Here is a 22175-nt window from a genome sequence, read left to right as displayed (position 1 = left end):
AAACTTGGATCACATTCCCCATTTGAATATTACATTCTGCACCTTTAAATATCTGTATTTTCAGAATTTCAGAACACTGATTTTCTTGTTTGGTAACATGTCCATTGATTTTTCTTTTCTTGTTTGGTCTATGCTTTTTCTAGAGGAGGATTTTCATTGACGTCACAGAAAAAACGATGGATTCATAAAGGGATGTGCCATTTCAGAACATTTTAGATTCAACAAAAGAGCACAAACACTTTGCTTGGTCATTAAAACATTTATTTTGCTTAAATTAAGAGAAATAATGTTGGATTTTTTTCTTTCAGTTTATTATTAAAGTTTGATATTTGTGAAAAAGTGATTGGTTCCTCAAACACTCTTGTTATTGGTCAGACAAACACATAGTCCTGCCCCAAACTCACCCCACTGATGGAGCCAGTCTTGCTGTGCACGGTTGGCCAGGATGTTCAAACAGACCAAATAAAAAAACTTTGCATATACTTTGGTGAGTTTCAACTTCTTTACTACTCAAAAACTCATGTTTCCACCAATCAGACAAATAGCTGTTACCATGAAACCAGGAATCATGACAAGAAAACTTCAGAGGCTACATTAGAGTTTCCTTCAATTGTGACCTGTTTTTTTTTAATGCAAGTATTGGGTTTCAACTTAAGCCTGGAATACATTACACAATTTTTGCCCATATTTTCCATCAATTTACAGAAAATCACATTGTATATGATGCTCACAGAATCAGTTTTTTTAGCTGAATCCATCCAGCCAGAGGATATCAAACATTTGTTAATTACAGCTGATTTGAAATTTAGTTTTCATTTGTCATGCTGCTTCTAGCAACAGTGCACATGTATCTGCGTGAGTTTGTTGTGATCGAAACAACTTGAAAGTCTGGAAGCGTATAATGACCAGTTTTCCATTTGTGGCTGTTCGGTAAATGTATGATGCCAAGCATTTTAAAATCCCTTCAGATTTTAAAACTCATGTACTCTATTCCAGCCTTAAAGGGATAGTTCACCCAAAAATGAATATTCTGTCATGTATTACTCACCCTCCAGTCATTGCAAAACAGTAAGACCTTTGTTCATCTCCGGAACACAAAATAAGATATTTATTACTTTAGGGGTACTTCTTACTTTTCATTTTTGGGTGAACTATTCCTTTAAGTCTGTATTGCGCAAGTTATTTGGATTGGGTAGTCTGGGTTGCCAAGAGAAGGTGGATTGAACTAACTCTTCCAGTGAGCAAGGTGTGGCGGTAAGTTCATCTTATTTTCTGAAATGTCCCACAGTATTCCCACAGCAATTTACCCTCGGCTCTCAAACATCCATCCATTCTCTAAACTGGTTGTCCTCTGTGGGATCGTTGGGATGTTGGAGACAATCCCAGCATGTAAGCTCTGCTTAACAGTACATATAAATAACCAAAAACTGGTCATTTTTCATGAGAATAAACAGTTGCTTTTGCCTCGAGAGTCTGAGTAGTACAGTGACAGCTCTTTTGTACCTTTTTCTGTTGAGCGTAGTTTACAAAGTTAAATATTTTTTCAAATATTAGTATTTTTCTCACACATACCTATCGTTTTTTGTCAGAAGACATTGATTCAGCATTTGGGGTTTTATGGAGTTCAGTCATGTTCACTTTGTGTGGTTTTTGAAGCTTCAGCTTTGAGAGACCCATCCATTTGTATTATATGAACTCGGATGAATTAATTTTTATTTTTTTAACATTCAAGGAGAAAAGAAGGTAATACATCTGGGAGGGTATGAGGGTGAGTAAATGATGAGAGTATCCCATTAAGACCAAATTACTTTTATCCCCATCTACTTGGGATCTTGTGTTTCAACAGAATGTCTCCATTCATTTCTACTGAATGGAAGAGAGCCGCTTGGAAATATGGCTGTGTAACATGACGATGAGTAAATAATTAGAGCACTTGCATTTGAGTGAACTTTGCCTTTCATTTTTTTTATCAGTGCATAGAATTTACATGATCAGAATCACTAATGTGTTTTTACACCCCTACTAAAGAAATTGTACCCAGAATGTTTTTATGCGTGTCAACAAACAACCAATAATCCACCAAACCCTTTGAAACCACTCTGTGCTTGTTGTGTCTTGTTGCCTTGGTGTCCTATCAGACAAAACAGATGCATGAAAGTACCGCCGTCAGGGCCGTGCACACACCTTTTGAGGGGCATGTGCTGAAACTGAAAAAGGGCACCCCCCTTGCTTTTTTATATCAATTATATATATTCTCTTTTTTAGCTATTCTTTTTGGTTTTATAAGCTTATTTGTATTATTTGGTTAGCATGATTATGAATGACATTGAGAAGAGGGGAAGGTGAGCAATGAGTCAAGTATTTTTGACAAACTTTTTTGAAATATAGCTAATTTAAGTAATTATGTCCAACTCAGTTCCAGATTATAAGAAACTATAGCCATACCGTTACTATAACATATCCAACATGTATCCGCCTACCTGGCAAAAATTTGATACTGTGGTGGACCAGGGATGTTGGTCTCTTGAAGGTCTCTTATTCACTACACTTTCCCTAAAATAAGCCAGCAATGAAAAAAAAAAAAAAATAGTGTGAAAAGTACAGTTGCAGTGAAAAGCATTTCTGAAGGATCACGTGACACTGAAGAGTACTGAACTGGAGTAATGATGCTGAAAATTCAGCTTTGATCACAAAAATAAATTACATTTTAAAATATATTCAAATAGAAAACAGTGATTTAAAATTGTAAAAATATTACACAATATTACTGATTTTGCTGTATTTTGGATCAAATAAATGAAGCCTTGGAATGAATCATGAATTACATTCTGCATGATAAAATATGAAGATTTCAGTGATCTTCTGTAACTTTTTTTTAGTTACTACTACATTACTACAAAACCATGTTTTACTACATTTTATACATGTGAGGACGAGCGGAGAGTATACCATAACATGATTAGCCGAAATATTAATAAATTAAGTGTATCAGCAATCATAAATCAAAGAAGAAATGTTATGTAGATGACGAGGATCACTCGTCGCTTTGTGTTAGTTCCAGTACGAAACAGCGCGGGGGCTCACCTGTTATGATTTCCCGATGGTAAAAACAAATTATATGTTGTTGTATAACTTATCAATACATCGTTTTGACCAGCGAATGTGTGCAAATGTGAAATTTTTTTGTCCGTCATTTAAACGGCGACGGCGCCTGCCACTGACGGCATCACATTAAATTTGCATCTACAGGTTACAAACTAGTTTTTGTAGCTATATAGACGGAGCGCTCAGTTTTTCCTGTGGTAAAATGCATTTGGCCAAAATCGCATTTTATAAAAGATGAAATGCTACTATATGCCCAGGCTATTTAAGTGTTGGCTATGTATCGGCTATGACTAGATGGCAAAAGCTAGCCCTCTCTCTCAGGCGACGTCCCACATGTCTCAGTCAGTGAGTCAGTCAGACATCAAATAAATAAAATATGAGCCTTTATAGACATAGTGTTTAGTAATACTTATTCAAACAACAAGATATTAATTTACCCTTCGCAAAACTTTGTTCAGCTCAGCTGTTGCCTACTGTACTGTGTGTTGACTCAATTAATATAGAGGGGGCGGAGTTATCAGCTTACTGACAGCTTGAGGATCGAATAAGATTTACACAAGCTCGTTTTAAGAACTTTCATTTGCTAAATATTTGTAAAACAGACAGACAGACGTAAAGTGTGACCAATAGCATTGATAAAAAAAAAAAAAAAAAACAACACCAAAAAAAAGGGCACTTCGGAGTGTAAGGGCAAAAAGGGCATGTGCTCTGCACAGGTTGAGCCCTACCTGTGCACGTGCCTGACCGCCGTAATCTTATTTCTCAAGGACTTTAATGATCCACAGGAAACTCATGATATCTAAGGAAATATTTAATTACTAAAATACTAATTGCTTGCTAGAAATGAAATCAAAAACATTTACTTACAAACTGACCACCAATCACAGCTTCCAAACGTTATTTTATTTTTTAACTTAATGGTCCCAGTATGAAATGCACAGGATTATGGGATATCATAGGCAGCAAAGGATACATCTATGTTGTCTTCAGAAATCGATCTGATGAATGTCAATACAGAGAGGATGTGACTTGTTCCCTTTCTTCCTCCTTGTGCTGTCCTCGGATGCAGCCTGTGTCAGCTGTCATTTTTTATTCTTTTTTTTTAACTCAGTCAAAAAGATTGTCACTTCACTTTCTGATGCAGTTCCCTGTCAGTACTCCTTATAGGACTGGATTCAGGTTTATGCCCCTTACCCACTTTGTCCTGGTTTAATTTCCTCCTCAGGAATGGCAACATTTGGTCTGTCCTTCCTCCATCTGACACAGCGCTGGCAGAGCACCATCACCGTGCCAGCTGCCCATGCCAGTACTGTACCTACTCCAAAGATGACAAAACCTATAGCCACAAAGAAGAGGTAATCCTGGTGAGCCAGTCCTGGGTGGCATTGTCTTCTCAACCAAAGGCCCAACTGTGAGAGACGCTGGCCCTGTAAAGATGAGGGACCCCCACACACTGTCTGTCCCTCCTCTAGTCTCATAAAACACAAGAAAGAAAGTCTGCATTAACTCCAAAAACATTTGTATTGCTGATACACGTAGCAACGTTATAAACATGACAGTCTTATAACCACAAACATAAAATTGCACAAACTAGATTTTTACCAATACTATATGTAATATATGGGAAAACATTTATGTAAGTACATTTTATTTATATAGCACATTCAACATAACAAAGCTATCCAATATTCTGAACAATGTAAAATAAAATTAAATGAGAAAAGGAAACAGAATAGAAGCAGACAAGACATATAATACAATAAAACAGCAATGGAGTGAAATTAAAATGCTAAGGAGAAAAGATACATTTTCAACCTCGATTTTAAAATGTTAATTGAAGGTGCAAGGTGGCGTTCTAGAGGCATTTGGTTCCACAGACAGGGGGCAGTGATTGAAAAGGCTCTGTCACCCTTAGTTTTCAAATGGGAACAAGAGAAAGATAAAAGAGCCCTGTCAGCGGATCTTAAAAGTCTGGTAGATGCAAAGGGATAATAAGATCTTTAAGATAATATGGAGCTTGGTTGTTAAGAGCTTTAAAAACAAACAACCAAATCTTAAACTAAACTCTAAATTGGACCGGAAGCCAGTGAAGAGAAGCTAAAATTGGAGTGACATGGTCATATTTCTTTGCCCCAGTCAGCAGCCTTGGGAAAGCAATGACTGAGAAAGACCTGAGTACAGTGAATTACAGTAAATGAGAATTAATAAAAGCATGAATAACCTTCTTCAAATCCTGAAAAGACAAAAACAATTTAAATTGATTAAGTGGAGATGACCCGTAATTGGTCAAAACTGTTCTTCACGACAAAATTTATTTGTTTAGACAAACATAATTCTGAGTCTATGATAATAACCAGGTTTCTAACCTGTGAGGAAATGGAGGGAAAGTGATTGCCCAGCTCCTTAATAATATCATTTCTTATTTTTTGGGGACCAAAAACAATAATTTCTGTTTTGTTCTCATTGAATTGGAGATAGTTATTTGATAACCATTTTTTAATGTCCGGGATACATTCCAGCAATGGTTGAATGGAATCACCAGCTTTTAGGGGGAGGTACAACGGTGTGTCATCAGCATATAATGAAAAGAAACATTGTGCTCCCTGATAATATGCCCCAGAGGGCGCATATATAAGTAAAAAAAACGGTCCCAGAATAGAGCCCTGAGGTACTTCACTAATAATTGGGGCAGATGATGAGGAAAACTTGGCTAGCTCTACAGAAAAAGATGACTGTGTGATGTGAGATAACTTCAGCTGAAAATCCTCACTACTGTCTTCAGTTGAGCTTCTTATAGCTGAGTTGAACATGTTTCATAAGTGATGAACTCTACACAGTAATCAAACTGAACTGACTGGAGCTGAATGACCACACTACTGTCTTTTTAGAGCTGCTTTACAGCAGTATTTGGATTGGCCTCATGTCTGATGAAGTTTGCATAATTTATTGTTATTTTCCTGTGACGCTGCTTTGAAACATTTTAATATTATATAGAGCGCTATGTAAACTAAGGTGACTTGACTTATATCAGCTCTGACCACTTGCTGAATTACACATGCAATGTACAGAGATGCATACTCCCCCTTTTAAAAAAACTGAGAAATTCTTTGAAATTTCCACATGAAATTATATATATATATATATATATATATATATATATATATATATATATATATATATATATATATATATACACACACACACACACACACCGGTATATATTTCAATATTAATAAGAAAGATAAGAAATTTGATTGGATTATATTAGTGTGAAAGTTCATGAAACCATATAATCTGAGAATTATCAGTATTAACTCATGATTGCTAAAAACAGTCCAAATGTATGAAACTAACATATTTATTTCTAGAGATATGTATAAATGGCTAAAAATATTTTACACATGTTTTTTTTTTTGCCACTAAAATATTTCCATAGATAATTTTACAAAAAGTATTTTTCAAACATAATGGTACTCCATACATACATACATGGGTCCAAAATGACCAAAACACGAAATGTGTAATTTTGTTGTTGTTGTTTGCTTTTTAATGTCTCTGTATTCTTATATATATATATATATATGTAATTTTAAAAATTCAAAAAATATATATTTTGAGGGTTTTACAGCGTTTGGAAATTATTATTATTATTTTCTTCAAAAAGGTTAGATTGGACCTAAATGCATTACTAAAGTTAATTCTGTCAACCAGTCAATTCCCTGTACTATACTCTAAGACTTAATGTCATAAAATGCTTACTTCGGGGTTAGCTTCATAAGTAGCAATGAAAATGAGCATAACTGATTTAGCAGTGGCCTTTGGCATGCTTTCATACACGGATATTATGTTACCTTACACACTGACACACTGAATAATTCACAGCCACGGCTGTCCTCTGCTCCGGCTCGGTCATTTAGTCTTTGTACTTATGCTTCTGTAAGGAGACACGTCCACTGCTGCTCCAGTTCTCTCTTCATTTTCACTTCATTAAGTATTCTTTAAATAGGAATTGTCAGTATCATTATAAATAGTAATGCCCTCCTTAACAAACACCATTAATAAATGTGTTTTCCATGAGGAGTTTAATCCTTACAGGAATCTCACCATGCGCCACTGTCTCCATCCCTCCAGCCACTTTCACCTAAATACCTACAACCCTACATAGTCTGCCTCTCATCTTATTGTCATCTAATACCTTTTGTACTTATGCAATATATATTTTTTCTCCTCACTATCCGAAAAAGGCTTCAAGCTATTCAGTTTTATTAAAAATAATATTCAAATAGTTTATATGTTTATATTGCGAGCACTTTAAAATCACTTTCACAATGACAAATACTTAATATTGAGCAAATGTGCACTGCCCAGTTATGGAAAGTGAAAGAGTTAAATGCAAGCAAAACCATTTTAAATATTCACTGTTATTCATGAGGGATTCACAGCTGTGTTCTCCTTCTGTATGTAGTTAATGTTACAGCATGGCTCCGGGTCCAAATAAACCCCTACAAAGCCAGTGAAAGGTAAAAAATAGGCCAGCACATATGGGACTTCAGCAGCTTAGAGCAGAGGCTGAGATCTTATTTCCATCTGATCTTTCACTGTTGTGTGGATAGTTGCCTGCTAATTAGCAAAATAATTAGCTGCACTCGAGGGAATCCATCTGGGACAATGAAAAGCAGGAGATGTCTGGATTATTCCTCACACGCTGCATGTTTGTTTTATGTGTCTGTGGATGAGTGTTTAGTGTGGGTTTGTGCACTAAAGGGCCCTCAGCAGCCTAAATATAACTGGTTATAATGGGACTCTATAAACATTCCTGATAGATGAACCCAGTTACGAGCTTAAACAATCTTCTGCAGCTATATTCAGTATACAATACATGCATGTATGTACACTGTGTGTATTTATGTGCATGTTCCTATCTATCTATCTATCTATCTACATACTTCTGAATCATTCAGAGGGCCTTTATAAATCCAATGGCAGCTGTTAGTCTATTTTTTTCTTCACGAACTCAATGCCTTAACAGAACTGGCTGATGCATTCCTTTTTAAAAGAGGGCTAAATTGTGTCCAATAGCAAGCATGACTTCATTACTAACATTAACAAATATAATGAATAACAGCCGGTACAGGATTTCAGGTTTTGTGAAGGTAAATAAACCTTCTTTTTAGGACCAAGTAAGGAACATTTAAAGAATTAATTGAATGGAACACAATAAATGTAAATGACTTGTATCCACAAGGCCTCAAAGTTTGAAATACAACTTACAGTAAATACCCCATCACTTTTTAATGTATTTTTACAATCAATCAATAAGAATGAAATCTATCAATCAATCACTTGATCAGTCCAATTACCTTAATTGTGTTCAGTTTGTATCTGAAGTAAATATATCTTGATTTAAGGAAAACAAGACAATAATACTAAGTATTTTTTATTTATTTAATTCTTGCAGTGGCTGCAACAATTAAATGCCACGACTGTTTTTATTTAAAGCCTTCTGCTCGGTTTGAATAATTTTTTAGAATGTAATATTTGAAATAGCGATTTTAGTGGCATCCAGCAATTATTTAACAAGCACTTGGATATTCGAGGTAATTGAATAAAGTTAATCTAAATTTTAAAAAAATATTAAAACACCAAATGCAGCCGTACCTTGAAATTTAAAGGTGTCCGCGTGCATCCACGAGCAGAGCTCCTCGGCGTCGCAGGCGCACAGCCACGGGTTCCCGCTGAGCCCGAGAGACCGGAGCCCCGCCAGAGACACCAGCGAGCTCACGTTGAGTCTGCTCAGGTTGTTCCTGCTGATGTCCAGCACCTGAAGAGCACTGGCGTGAGAGAAAGCCTGAGGGTGAAACTCTGAGAGCCCGGGGTTATCCGTCAGTCTCAGCATCACCAGGCTCTCCAGCGCGCTGAACGTCTGCTCCTCGATCTTACAGAAGGAGTTGAAGGACAGGTCCAGATACGCCAGCTTTCTCAGGTTCCCAAATGTGGACTGGGATATGTGCGCGAGGGAATTATTGCTGCAGTCCAGATACGCGAGGTCGGACAGGTAGTTGAGCTCGATCGCGGGTAAATCAGAGATGCGGTTGTTGGACAGGATCAGCTGGCGCGTGGTCAGCGGGAGACCCGTTGGGAATCTGCGGAGATCTTGTTCAGCACACTGGACGACGTGCTGGTCATCACACACACAGCGCTCCGGGCAGCCCGAGGGCATCGAGGACACCACATGCGCCAGCAGCAGCAGGATCGGTGCGGGCTCCGGGACACATGCTGTGGCGACGAGCTTCATGAAGTCTTCACGGGTTATGGACAGGCAGAGAACCTCCACAGAGAAAACAAGACCCTCTGATGTCCCCTCTGTGCGCGCGCGCGTGTGTGAGTGTGTGCGTGAGTGAGTGAATGTGTGTGTGTGTGTGTGAGTGGGTGAGTGTTGCGCTTCTATACAGTCAGGAAGCTACTTGGCCAAAATGTAGTTCTATGTGAAGGTGAGGAGAAAACTCATTAAAAAGTTTAACACGCAAATGTCAAGTAAACGAAAGTAATACTTTTATGTTCTGTATTTGTTTTATTCATGCATCCTGTTATTTACAAATGTTTTGATTTAATGATGACTGATCAAGCAGTATGTCTGTAAAAAAAAAAAAAAAAAGATTTACATAAAAAAATTAAGTAATATAATACTAACATATAATAGGCCTATCAATCACCATAATACGGGTATTAATGAGAAAACCTCAAACTAAAGTAAACATAAATGTATAGAAGGTGCAGAGTGTCATTAACACATGATAATCTAATAAACATTCATAGAACAACATATGATTTAAAACAAAACCCTATTGTACAGAACTGATAAGAAAAAAACTAAAAAGAAACATTTAGTTCATGAACCTGTGTGTGTCCCTGAGCAAGACACTTAACCCCTAGTTGCTCCGGAGGCGTGCGACCTCTGACATATATAGCAGTTGTAAGTTGCTTTGGATAAAAGCCTCAGCTAAATGAATAAATGTTAATGTAAATGTATGAACCATCAAAGATGCCACAGGGATTGCATGAGTGTTCATTCATGGTTTTCCCCTGTCATCACATGACACATTAATTCATTTTGTGTCTGCTCGACTCACACTTACAGGTTTACTCTTAATCCTGAGTTTTGTAAACACTGTATATCTTGGTAGAGGATTATCAGATGTTCTCACTCAACTTTACCCATGATGAACAAACCATCCAAATTATGGTATTCATCAAATGTAAAATGGAAAATTGTCTAAGCAGTTTTACAATGCATGCTCTCTGATTGAGAAAGAATGAGCTGATGTGTTTTTGGTGGATGTGAGATCCAAGTGTCCTCCTTCTGTTGACTTACATACCTGCAAACTCACCTGTGTTTTCAGCAGAGCTTCTTCATTCTCCTCAGTGTCGCTTGCATTAGTCTTGCTGACATCTCAAAGCCCTAAAATAATGAGATACATCCATTTACAGTGAATAGGCCTGCAGTGCAGGTCAACAGTTTCAGGATGAATGTGCAACATGAAATCTGTTTGATGAAAACTGCACTATCCCTTCCCTTGCCTGCTATTATTATAATTAATTATTATTATTATAAAACTTCCAAACCCACAGGAAATAAGAAGACAACACAAGAACATAAACATAAGCATTTATAAGAACAAACACCACATGATCCAGATAATATGAATTCAGATAAAACAATCATAAAACCACAAATTAAATGATTTCATTTTTTTTTTTAAATATTATTATACCAAAACATTGCTTACCAATGTGACTGTACTCAGAACAATATACAAATGGGATTTTTGTATAATTTAGCAAATTACAAGCAGGAAAAAAAATCATAGTGAGGAATAGTCCAAAAACCTTAATCAACATAAACATATATATTTTAAATAATATTTAATTTGATGTAATATTGTTGGAAGAATACATAGTATTGTTATGTTTTTAAATCACAAATGTATTTGTTGTTATATATGTTTGATTATTTCTTAGGGACGCAAAAGGCACCGATTTGGTGGATTGACCCTCCTATTATACGCGAGTGTACTACATAAATATAGTTTGAAACTACATCCCCCACATGGCGCGAAAGCTGTAGTCTCCCGGATATTGAGAGCACCGGAAGAGAAGCAGGTGTCTTCCTTGGCCATCTTGTGGTTATCCACCGTGAGCCGTTCGCGCGAAGCCTCGAAGAATCGGAGGATAATCCCGTTGTTGGGGCGCCATCATGCCGGGGCATCTGCAAGAAGGCTTCGGCTGCGTCGTTACCAATCGGTTCGACCAGTTATTGGATGACGAATCCGACCCCTTCGAGATATTAAAGGCGGCCGAGAACAAGAAGAAAGAAGCGGCCGCGTCAGGCGCCTCGAAGACGGCAGCTCAAGCCGCCAAACAGCCGAAGAAAGAGTCCCAGAAAGACAGGAAAAATGCAGCCCAAGACAAGAAAGAAGAAACCCAGGCCCCTGTGCCACTTAAGAAAGAGGGTATGTAGAAATACAGTCCTAAATATCGGGCGCGTCTCAAAAAATAGAAAGCCTAGACAGCATATTTGGAGACTGTAGACCAGCTCAGAGCCATAAAAGCGGTTAAAACTGCTGGAGTGAAGCCTATAAACGCTCCAACGGTTGAGCTCTTGAATCGCGCGCATGGTGCCTATAATGCTGTCTAGGTAGGAAGCTCAGTAGGTTCTGAGACACTGGGTGCTCGTGTGCATATAAACACAGCAGAGAAGTCAACACGGACAACAACAACAGCCTGAGCTGCTGCTGCTAACGTTACCCCTGGTGTCGACGACGTTTAATGTACACAAACACATTTTTTGTGAGCGAAATACCCCCGGAGGTGTTTTATTTACCCGTTTTCTTCCACTGACATGTCCGTATCACTCTCCGATCACGACTTCACTTGATTTATAACTGCGTAGCTGCTTTAGCCACATGCTACCCTGCTAGCTGAATGTAAATATTACGCGACTAGCCTTTGCGCTGTTGATTTGCACATGGTTTAGAAACGTTGGCCTGTATCCATATCATGCAAATATGAATGAGGACACTTTCACTTTTATTTCATAAGGCGTGAGGAAGATAAACGGATCAGCTCATTAAAGCAGTCAAATGTAGGCCAGCGATGATCTGTCATTTCGTATTGTCATATTTCTTACATGCATGATTGTTATCTTACTCGTGTGTAACATGGTGCTTTAAAAACAGAGCTCATAACTGAAAACACCTGCTTCGGACATCACTAGAGTTGATTCAGGAATAGTGTGACCTTGGGGAAGACACTTAAACTAACATATCATTCACTAATTACAAAGGCTCCTGCATAGACCATGTAAATGCTTCTAGCCACTCTCTCAAGTATATATGCTTGAATTAGAAATATTGACTATGTTTAGTGGGCTTTTGTGAGACTGTGTGTTGTGCTTTTTGAAGCTTGATAGCTGTTGAGTATGTTTTTTTTTTGTAACATCTGTACTGATTTGGATAAGAGTATTTGCTCAGGACTTAGTCCTTTCTTTAGCATTGAGCTTGTTTCTGAGTGTGTGTGTGTGTGTGTGTTTTAGGGATGAGGAGGGTTGGCCGGCGGCCGGAGCAGCAGGGTCAGGTCAGTTCCCAGCACCAGGGAGGTCAAGGAGAGGCTCGGCCCGTCGACAGACGACCCGAGAGACGACCTCCTCGTGAACGACGCTTTGAGAAACCAGCCGATGAGAAACCAGAGTCCGGCGAGTTCACTGCGGACAGGTGAGGGGATTATTAAAACACAAACGACTGCTTTAGGGCAGACAATATTGCTTTTTTTTTTAATCAATCTTAATTTTGATTAACTTGTTGATTCTTAATTCAAAACAATCAATCTTTCTCTCTTGAGACTTTTGGAGATTTAAAATAATATACTCTGAATCATCCACTTATATTTATTGTTTTATTTTCTTCTCCTTTGGTGATCTAACTGATTTACAAAACACCTGTCAATATTGTCAGTTGTGTTTATTCTCAATTACTTTGTATATATATGCTGACTGAGGCAATCCAGATGTTGTTTTGTGTTTTTCTTCCCTGTATTTTGTGTAAATGTGTGTCCTTGTCGTCTTATGTTGGTTATTGTTTTATACCTTTGTATTTGTCAATATAACTTAAAAACTCTATATAAAATATATATATAAAAAAAATCAATCAATCTTTCAGTTGACAATGCGTTATTAAAGTTAATATAAAACTGCCTTAAATGCAATATAAATGTTTTTATACAAACCTGAGTAATAATAATAATAATATATAAAATGTAACTGCAATTTATTTTAATTTTTTAGCTTTTATATTATAGCAGTGCACCAGCTGTCTGAATTCTGTTATTATTGATGTATTTAAGAGCTTGTGAATAGATAGCGTTCGGTGGTTTATGGGTGAATAGACAATGGAGGTCTAGTCGAGTTGTTTAATTTAGAAAATCCTTTTGCAGAAACCAGTTTCACAGATAAAGTTTGTCTGTTTTCTCAAGCTCATTCATGCCAGTGTTTCTGTGTCGTGCTGATTGTGATTCTTTAGCATTTGTAGAAGCACCATGATAATAAATCCACTGAACTCCTATTTAATCAATAGCTGAGCAACATTATTGATTGTGTAGCTACAGATTGCCAGATGTCTTTGTGCGTGTTGTCCTCAGGCCATTTGGGGATAAGCCCTCTAGAGGTCGTGGAGTAGGCCGCGGGGCCAGAGGAGGCCGTGGACGAGGCGTGGGACGCGGAGAAGGCTTCGATTCCCGGGGCAAGCGGGACTTTGACAGACACAGCGGCAATGACAAATCGTAAGTGTGCTGAAGCCAGCGATACTGGAGGGTTGAAAGTGTGGTGTGCACCAGTCTCACTGGAATGTCCTTCATGCTTTAGTCGACAGAAAGGAGAGGAGAAGCGCGGGGGGAGCGGCTTGCACAACTGGGGCAATGTGAAGGAAGAAGCCAGGTACGATTGGAAATGGTTCTGCATTTCTTAAATTTTATTAATTCATCGCTCCACAAATGAAGGCCTCATAAAGATTGTAAATCAGAGCTGAGAGTCTGAAATCCATAGTCGTGGAATTAAATGTCACATGCATTGCTAAAAGTTAATTACTTTTTAAATGGGATGGGAAATGAAAACATCCTCTTAGAATTAAGTTGTTGTTTGAGGCCATTAAAAAAACCCAAAATGAATTAAAAAGTAATGAGATCTGTTCGGAAGCTATGTTTTCAAACTTTGAAGTGTTGCTAATACAAATCATTGTGTGCTCCCTAAACATTTACATTCAGAGAAGACATTTTCATATTGTGTTCCCTTCAGTTTATCCCTTAATAAAATGTTCTAAAACAACCTTTATACAATCCAAATAACCTTTATAAAATCTGCAGAAACCCTGAATGTGTGATACAGAAATATTGCCGTTTTATAAAATATTGGACTCTTGTGTATTCTAATTAGTGGTGCTTGATACGGAAAGCATTATTATTATTATTTATACTTGGGATTAACTTAAGTATTAAACTATGACATGCAGCTTGTGTCCTGGACATGAGTAAGACTGAAAGAGCTGGTGGGCTGGATCTAAAATAATAATGTTGTGTGATTTGACAGTGAGCTGGATCAGTCTGCAGCACCAGAGCCTGTTCCTGAAGGTGAAGAGCAAGCCCCTGCTGACTCCGAAAACAAGTGAGTCTCGGAGATTTCTGTTCAGAACAATAGAGCAGCTCGGTGTCTCTAGATGTACAGAGCATGTGATTGGATGGTTGTGTCTGTAGGGAGAATGAAGCCGAGGAGGTGAAGGAGGAAGGTCCTAAGGAGATGACACTGGATGAGTGGAAGGCCATGCAAGACAAAGAACGCTCCAAAGTTGAGTTCAACATCCGCAAGCCCAACGAGGGCAACGACGGTCAGTGGAAGAAGGGCTACGTACTGCACAAGTCAAAGAGTGAGGAAGTTGGCACGGTAAGTTAAATTAGTCCATTTACCAGCCTGTTAAATCTGTCATTTTAGGGTTTTGAGACTAATCTTCCTTTCTTTTCTTTTTTTCATTTCCAGCGTCCAGCTGGATCTGTGATTGAAGCTGGAGATGTTGATCCTGATTCATTCCACAAGGTATCTGTCCCGGTTTGTGTCTGGATTTGGTTTATTTACTTTTTAATTGATGGTCTGTAGTTAACCTGAACTAAAATTTAGTTCACTTCGAACCATGCCAGAATACTAGAGAATACACAGTGACGTGTTGGCTGTTCATTTATTTTTAAAATCCCTCTTTTCAGTTCACAATGAATGCAAAATCAAACAAATGTTGAATAAAATTGTATTGATTTTTTTCCTGTAAATAAGGTTGCCGTGATGTTTTAGATACCAGTGAAATTTCACAATTCTACATACCAAAGCAGAACAGGGTAACTCGTACAAGTAAAAAATTAAGTGCTCAGATTATTGAAACGTAATTAAACAGTTATGCAATGAAAACTAAAGCAAAGGAAAAATTCAATATAAAAATTCAATTCAGCATAGTCTTTACTATACGAATTCAACATGCTTTGTTCATTTTCAAAGCTACAAAAGTCATTCAGTCAAGAGCAACAAGTGATTTTGTCTTTTTAATTAATATTTAAGCACAGAGTCAGCAGCAGGAATATTAGACTGCTGTCACTTTAAGAGCTGCACAGATCCACTTGAGCTAAAACCGACGAGGGATTCTGTGAATAATAATCACTGCATTTTGACACATTTTTGCATGTTTTTGACCATTTAGCCATGCAACTTAAACTAAAAGTTGACTATCTTGTCCGTGTTGTATTCATGCACAGAATGCATCCTGAGGAACAGCACAAGTGCTCTTTTGCACTTTTAAAAACGTGCAAATAAAACTTTTAATAGATCAAGCACGTTCCATTTTCCAAGTTCTGTGAATTCCATTCTTATCAGATTGTGTTTTCCGCATTGAGGAGAACTCCAAGTTTTCTAGTTGAAATCCTCATGGCCCGTTACGAAAGCAAGCATTATGTGGCGATGGCATCTAGATCAGTTTAGTTCCTGAAGCTGATCTTGTATCATTCCCTCTTAAAGGCTGAAGAGGGGGGAGATCACCACTTCCGGAAGCCCGCCAATGACATCACCTCCCAGCTGGAGATAAACTTCGGAGACTTGGGTCGGCCAGGACGTGGTCGTGGAGGATCTCGTGGAGGCCGCGGCGGTCGTGGTGGAGGTGGAGGAGGAGGAGGAGGTGGAGGAGCTGGTGGAGGAGGAGGCGGCGGCGGCGGTGGACGACCAGGCCGAGGCGGAGGCAGATCTGAGAAGGTAAAGGACAAACACACATGTTCTTCTGATGTTTGAGTTATATTGTGCTGAAGCTCTTGGCTGTTGTTAAATTCAGTCGCTTCCATTGAGTGTTACTGGACTGGATCTGTTAGTTGGGTGTAAAGCAGTACAAAAATGTGTACTTTAATAGCAAGTAGTGTAAATACGTCAGTCAATATATTAAAAAGTTGTTTTTATAGAAGCCCGTTTCTACCACTGAATAAAAAAGAAACAAAGACAACACTGCGCCGTTGTGCTTTTCCTGATTTTGCTTTGGTCTAAACACTGTCCTATCAAAATAGACAAAAACGCCAAAACTACATCTGGTGACTTTCTCACAATTCTGACTTTTTTTATTGCAATTGCAAGACTTTCTGGCAGTTTTTCCTCACATTTCTGACTTTATAACACACAATTGCATGTTTATAATGTTGAGAAAAAAAGAATTGCAAAATGTAAACTCAAAAGTTTTTGAGATATAAATTTGCAATTACCTTTTTTGTTTAGTAGCAGAAACTTCCATATGTATTTGCACTTAAATGTAAATGTAATGATTTACGTTGAATGATTACAAATAACTTTTACTGCCCAAGAAACTGTTTTTATAAATTACTTATTTTATGTAGCTTGGTTATTACCATTTTATCACTTGTTCTTTTGCCATGAATATAGCCATGATAGATGGTATTGTGCTAAATAATAAACGATCACGAGTGACAGCAGCCTAATACACCAGCTGCTTTCTGTCCTTCTTGCTAATCACATAAAAATTAACAAGATTGGTCACCTGCTGCTATTGACCCAAGTGCTCGTGAAATGCTTGTGTATGTAGCAGCATCCAGAGTTTGATCATTTCCAGATTTCACTCATTTGGGGTCTGTTCTGTAGCCCTGAAGTCTGTTGTTTTTGACTCTGACAGGGTGGAGGTGTTTCTGTTCCCAACGTGGATGATCCTGAGGCTTTTCCAGCCCTGGCTTAAGCCTCCGCTCCACCACCGAACCTTCCTCCAGGCCCCTGACCCTCCTCTTCGACGCTTGCATGCTTCCGGATCGTTCGACCATAGAAACCAGAAAAGAGAAATACATGAGACTGTCATCCATACACTGAGAACTGGCTTTTACCTGCAGAAAAACACAATAAGGACTTCTCGTTACACTGAAGCAAATTATGGGTAGAGGTTTTGTATTTAGAGACATGATAGCAGGGATGTTCATACAGTATTTTTTCCCTTTTTTCCAGAGATTATGCATTCGCCATAAATATTTTTTTATTGCTGCTTGAATGTATGCATTTTCAAGATAGGATCAAAGTGTGTTGTGAACGCTTACGCTTCAGTCGTGACACTGCGGTGTCTGCGTGTAATCCAGTACACTCTCAATGGCTCTACCAAAAGCAGAATTTTTCGTTTTTTATTTTTTTCTCCAACAAGTGAGAGTACGAGACTTGTAGTGATGACTTTACTATTAAAATATATACACGAGTAATGTATAATGACTATTTTAAATGTTTTGAGAGAAGGTTCTAAGGTCAAGCTACCCTCCTGATGTTTGGATTTTATTTTCTTGACCGGTAGCAAGAAGCAAATGCGTCGTCTTGATCTTGCTTCAGTGTGTTTCCTGTCGTCCTCTGCTGGACCTTTTGATATTAGTATGCATAGTTGTATTTGTTCCTCAGAGAGTTTATTTCCTCATCTTGTTGGAGCACCCAGGGCTCAATGGAGATCCAGGCTGGTCCTCGTAAGTTCATCTCTTAGAAACCTTAGGACCACTTTCTGAACCGTAAATGTGGGTGATTTTTGTGTGTGTGTGTGCGAAAGAGAACCTGTTTTTAAAAATTCATCATCCACAAGTTTATTTTCCTGAGCTTAGATGGTAAATTTCTGCAAGACATGTTCTTAACATGAAGTTTTATTGACTTTTAGTGAGTTTTCTTTAGCTGAGTTTGTTGACATATCTTGCACTTGGATTATGGTGACGTTTGAAATCTAGCTACTAAGCACATGGTCTATTTGCATCAGTACCATTTGTTTATTTGTATTCCTTCTGTGATCTTTGCTGTGTTTTTATTTTTAATTATTACTATGATGGCACTACTGCTTGTGTTTTCTGGAAAAAGTGTGTAATTCAGGGTGGGACAACAGTGTGCTGCGAAAGACAAGTTGGAACCAGCTTCTTATGTATGTGAACTAGTGAGACCTCCAAGTGTGACGGCCGATGTACTCTGTATTCATAGGAGGAGGGACAATAAAATGGAAGACGACACTAGATTTGAGTCCAGGCTTCTGGTTTGTCACTTCTCAGCGTTAGTCTTCCCTTAACACCATTTGTTACCCAGTTGTTTGTAAATAAATAACTTCTGCAAATAATATGCTTTTTAGTCAGTGATTCCCATGCAGTTAAAAAAAAAAGGTACCAAAGAATATTACTGGTGCTGGTCATATAATTAGAATATAATCAAAGATTTGATTTTTTTTTCACTAATTCCATTCAAAAAGTGAAACTTGTATATTATATTAATTCATTACACGCATACTCTTATATTTCAAATGTTTATTTCTATTAATTTTGATGATTATAACTGACAACTACGGAAAATCCCAAATTCAATATCTCAGAAAATTAGAATATAACTTAAATACGGTGCCCGTAAAGTGACTTGTTCGGTTTACTTAGTTTTGTCATGGCCACAAATTAACTCGTGGGAACGTGATAATATGTCGTGGCCACGAAATCATTTTGTCGAGGTAAAGACATCCTTATGTTGTAGCCTCGAGATGCTATGTTGAGGGAACAACATCCATTTCAGTTTAATGCGTAAACAAACCTGCGTGACCATAGCAACCCAGGATTGATTCATTCATATTTTATTTTGATTTAAGTAATTATTATATTAACCATATGCTCTGGCTACCGGGCTGTATTACATGCGATCGTCAGCGTTCAAATGAAGTTTATCATAAATAAATATGACATGTGCATAATAAAATACAGTCTTGTAAGTCCATTAATTGATAGTTTTTCCCACGTAATATGTGTACATTATTATTATTATTAGCCTTATATTATTGGTTATGTATATTTTTCGTTTATATTAATTTTTTTTGCTTCAATTTCGATCTCTATTTAACATTCTGAATACTTTTGTAAATAATAGCATACTGTAAATGCTCGACATTAACATAAAATGTCATAAATGAATACATTTTATATGTATAAATAATATAAATTTCTTAATTCAAAATAAAATGTTAATGAATCCATCTCTGATAGGCCTAATCCTGGGTTGCTATGGTCACGCAGGTTTGTTTACGCATTAAACTGAAATGGATGTTGTTCCCTCAACATAGCATCTCGAGGCCACGACATAAGGATGTCTTTACCTCGACAAAATGATCTCGTGGCCACGACATAATATGACGTTCCCACAAATGAATATCCCGTGGCCACGACATATTATCAGATTAGATTAGATAACTGCATTAATGAGAAATTGAACAGGTGTTCCTAATAATCTTTTAGGCGAGTGTATAAATATAAGACCTCTAACATTAGCTTGCTCTATTCTTTTTCTATTCTATCTGTTTTCTTTTTACATATTATATTATTTAAAATCCCATGCTACGTGTACTGTGTTAACCTAAATGAGACTTGTTATAGCACTTATATATCATTGCATTTTTTGTTGTTTTTGATTGCTTCCACTGTCCTCGTTTGTAAGTTGCTTTGGATAAAAGTGTCTGCTAAATGAATAAATGTAAATGTAATATTCAGTAATTATGTTCCCACTGGATGCAACCAGAGGTGTAGTGGTAAAAAAAGAGGTGGGTAAACTATAAATTCTGGGTGACCACATCATGACCACGTGTATCCTGATGACATCACTATAGGCTATCATTTGATATTACTACCAAGGGTATCACTGGTTATTCCCTCATATCGGTCACACAATCACTATTCAATTCATACATTCATCTAAGTTCTTGTTAAAGTCCCCGTGAAACGGAAGTTGCAAACGGCTTTTCTCCAGTGTTGTGACGTATTTCCGAGAGAAACGGAATAATAAATGAGGAAAATAGTGGGCGTGGCTTATTTTCCAACTAGCACCTGATTGGATCTAGATAAGTAGGTGTGTTCACTTGCATGAGACATGGTTCATTTCAACTCACCGTCGTCAAACTTTGTGAGGTACCAACGGTGTACACTGACGGGACAGCGTTATCTGTTAATGACAGATATTTCAAGAACCCCATTACGTGTTCTTTCCTAATTTTGGAGTATTCGCGCGTGAAGTGTTTCGAGCACATCCGTGAACACTCTGTTATCCCTCCTTCCTCGAAATGTAATAAAATCGATCCATCTGGACCGTAACGAGGGAATTTTAAGGGAAAAGTGTTCCGTGAGTTCCACAACCAAAAATGCACCTCCTCGTCATCTTTCCCTTCACGCGCTGTCAATGCTCGCAAACACACAGGCAGCCTGTCTGCTGTCAGTTGGAGGGGCGTGGTTACGGATTAAGCAGACGCCCAATTCCTCAAGCCTTCGTCATCAGTGAAGGTCCTCCAATGCAGAGGGGAGGGGCATTTTCAGATTTTGATTAAAGATTATGAAGCCAAAAAATTTTTTTGTGTGGATTGACTCGCATGGATGAATTGTTCAGCACAAAACGATCAATTTAGGCGAACAAAGTAAATATAGTCATTTTGATTTCATGTGTACTTTAAAGAGACTCAAGAAGGAATAATAAGGTTGAAATCTATAAAGTTTACTAAATGACAAAACAGAGAGAACTATTTTTTTTTAAAGAGGAATCGAGAGGGAGGCTTATATCCAGGGGTTCCAATGCAATGCACTTGTAGGTAATGATTAGGGATTTGGTATTATTTTAATAGTCGATTAATCTGTTGAATATTTTCTCAATTAATCGGTTAGTTGTTTGGTCTATAATATGTCAGAAAAATGTGGATCAGTGTTTCCCCAAAAGCTCAGGAATGGTCCTCAAATGGTCCTCTCGTTTTGTCCACAACTCAAAGATATTCATTTGACTGTCACAGAGGAGAGAAGACACTAGAACATATTCACATTAAACAAGCTGGAATCAAATATTTTTTTTTACTTTTGTCTTTCATATATTTTATCAATGACACAGACTGCAATGACACAGACAGCTTCATTGCAGAAGGACATCCTTTTGGTCACGTGGTTCACGTGAGATGATTGACAGCTTAGACACAAAGATGAATTCTGAGTGAATGGCTCCTGTTAAAAATCTGTTTCCCTTCATAGAAAATTGAGTTTTTACTCTCAGATCACGACTGTTGTGCTTTATACTCAATTCAGCACAATATTGACCAATCGGCATCCAGCACCAGGGGCCTGTTCCATAAAACACGTTTTACAAATAAGTCTGGTTTATTTCATATAGTCTTATAAGTTGATTCGGTTCAAAATAAGTCAGACTGACTGAAATAACCCTGGCTTATTTTGTAAACTAGTTTTATGAAACAAACCCCAGATCTATTTTATTAAAATTTTACATGCTTCAATATCTCTGTGAAAACCAGTTTCAAATTTTATGGCAGAGTATGAAAAAACATCCACACAGGGTCTCCAAAAAAGTAAACAAGCAGCAGACCACCGCGTTTACACTCGTAGCCGCTAACATCCATGGTGCTCTTAACCAGGATAAAAAAAATCATGGTTTTCCCAATGAAGATACTTTTCAAGTCTTGTACACTAAGTGA

At 37.7% G+C, this 22175-nt stretch overlaps 3 protein-coding genes across 4 annotated transcripts in view; 2 read left to right on the top strand and 1 right to left on the bottom strand.

Moving 5' to 3' along the window:
• zyg11l (zyg-11 family member, cell cycle regulator, like) overlaps positions 1–483 on the top strand; it is a 220955-nt gene extending 220472 nt beyond the window's left edge. For both annotated transcript variants that reach the window (XM_052610758.1, XM_052610751.1), the window contains exon 15: positions 144–483. In XM_052610758.1, the coding sequence (XP_052466718.1) occupies positions 144–160 (17 nt within the window). In that variant the 3' untranslated portion in view covers positions 161–483. The remainder of the gene's footprint in view (positions 1–143) is intronic.
• A 3510-nt stretch (positions 484–3993) lies between these two features.
• Positions 3994–9498, bottom strand: LOC128024865 (leucine-rich repeat-containing protein 52). The gene is made up of 2 exons (XM_052610749.1): positions 8764–9498; positions 3994–4573 (listed from the first exon to the last, which is right to left on the bottom strand). The coding sequence occupies exons 1-2, from the start codon at positions 9398–9400 to the stop codon at positions 4296–4298; spliced, it is 915 nt and encodes a 304-aa protein (XP_052466709.1). The 5' UTR covers positions 9401–9498; the 3' UTR covers positions 3994–4295.
• Positions 9499–11245: 1747 nt separating this feature from the next.
• On the top strand, positions 11246–18699 carry LOC128024849 (plasminogen activator inhibitor 1 RNA-binding protein). The gene is made up of 9 exons (XM_052610748.1): positions 11246–11615; positions 12698–12875; positions 13798–13938; positions 14021–14092; positions 14741–14815; positions 14905–15091; positions 15185–15241; positions 16205–16435; positions 17355–18699. Exons 1-9 carry the CDS (start codon positions 11360–11362, stop codon positions 17412–17414), a joined length of 1257 nt encoding a protein of 418 aa, XP_052466708.1. The 5' UTR covers positions 11246–11359; the 3' UTR covers positions 17415–18699.
• The last annotated feature ends 3476 nt before the right edge of the window (positions 18700–22175 follow it).

Source organism: Carassius gibelio, chromosome A2 (genome assembly GCF_023724105.1).
Source record: "Carassius gibelio isolate Cgi1373 ecotype wild population from Czech Republic chromosome A2, carGib1.2-hapl.c, whole genome shotgun sequence".
NCBI lineage: Eukaryota > Metazoa > Chordata > Actinopteri > Cypriniformes > Cyprinidae > Carassius > Carassius gibelio.
The sequence above is the reverse complement of the archived record's forward strand: the minus strand, read 5'-3'. Positions and strand labels throughout refer to the sequence as shown.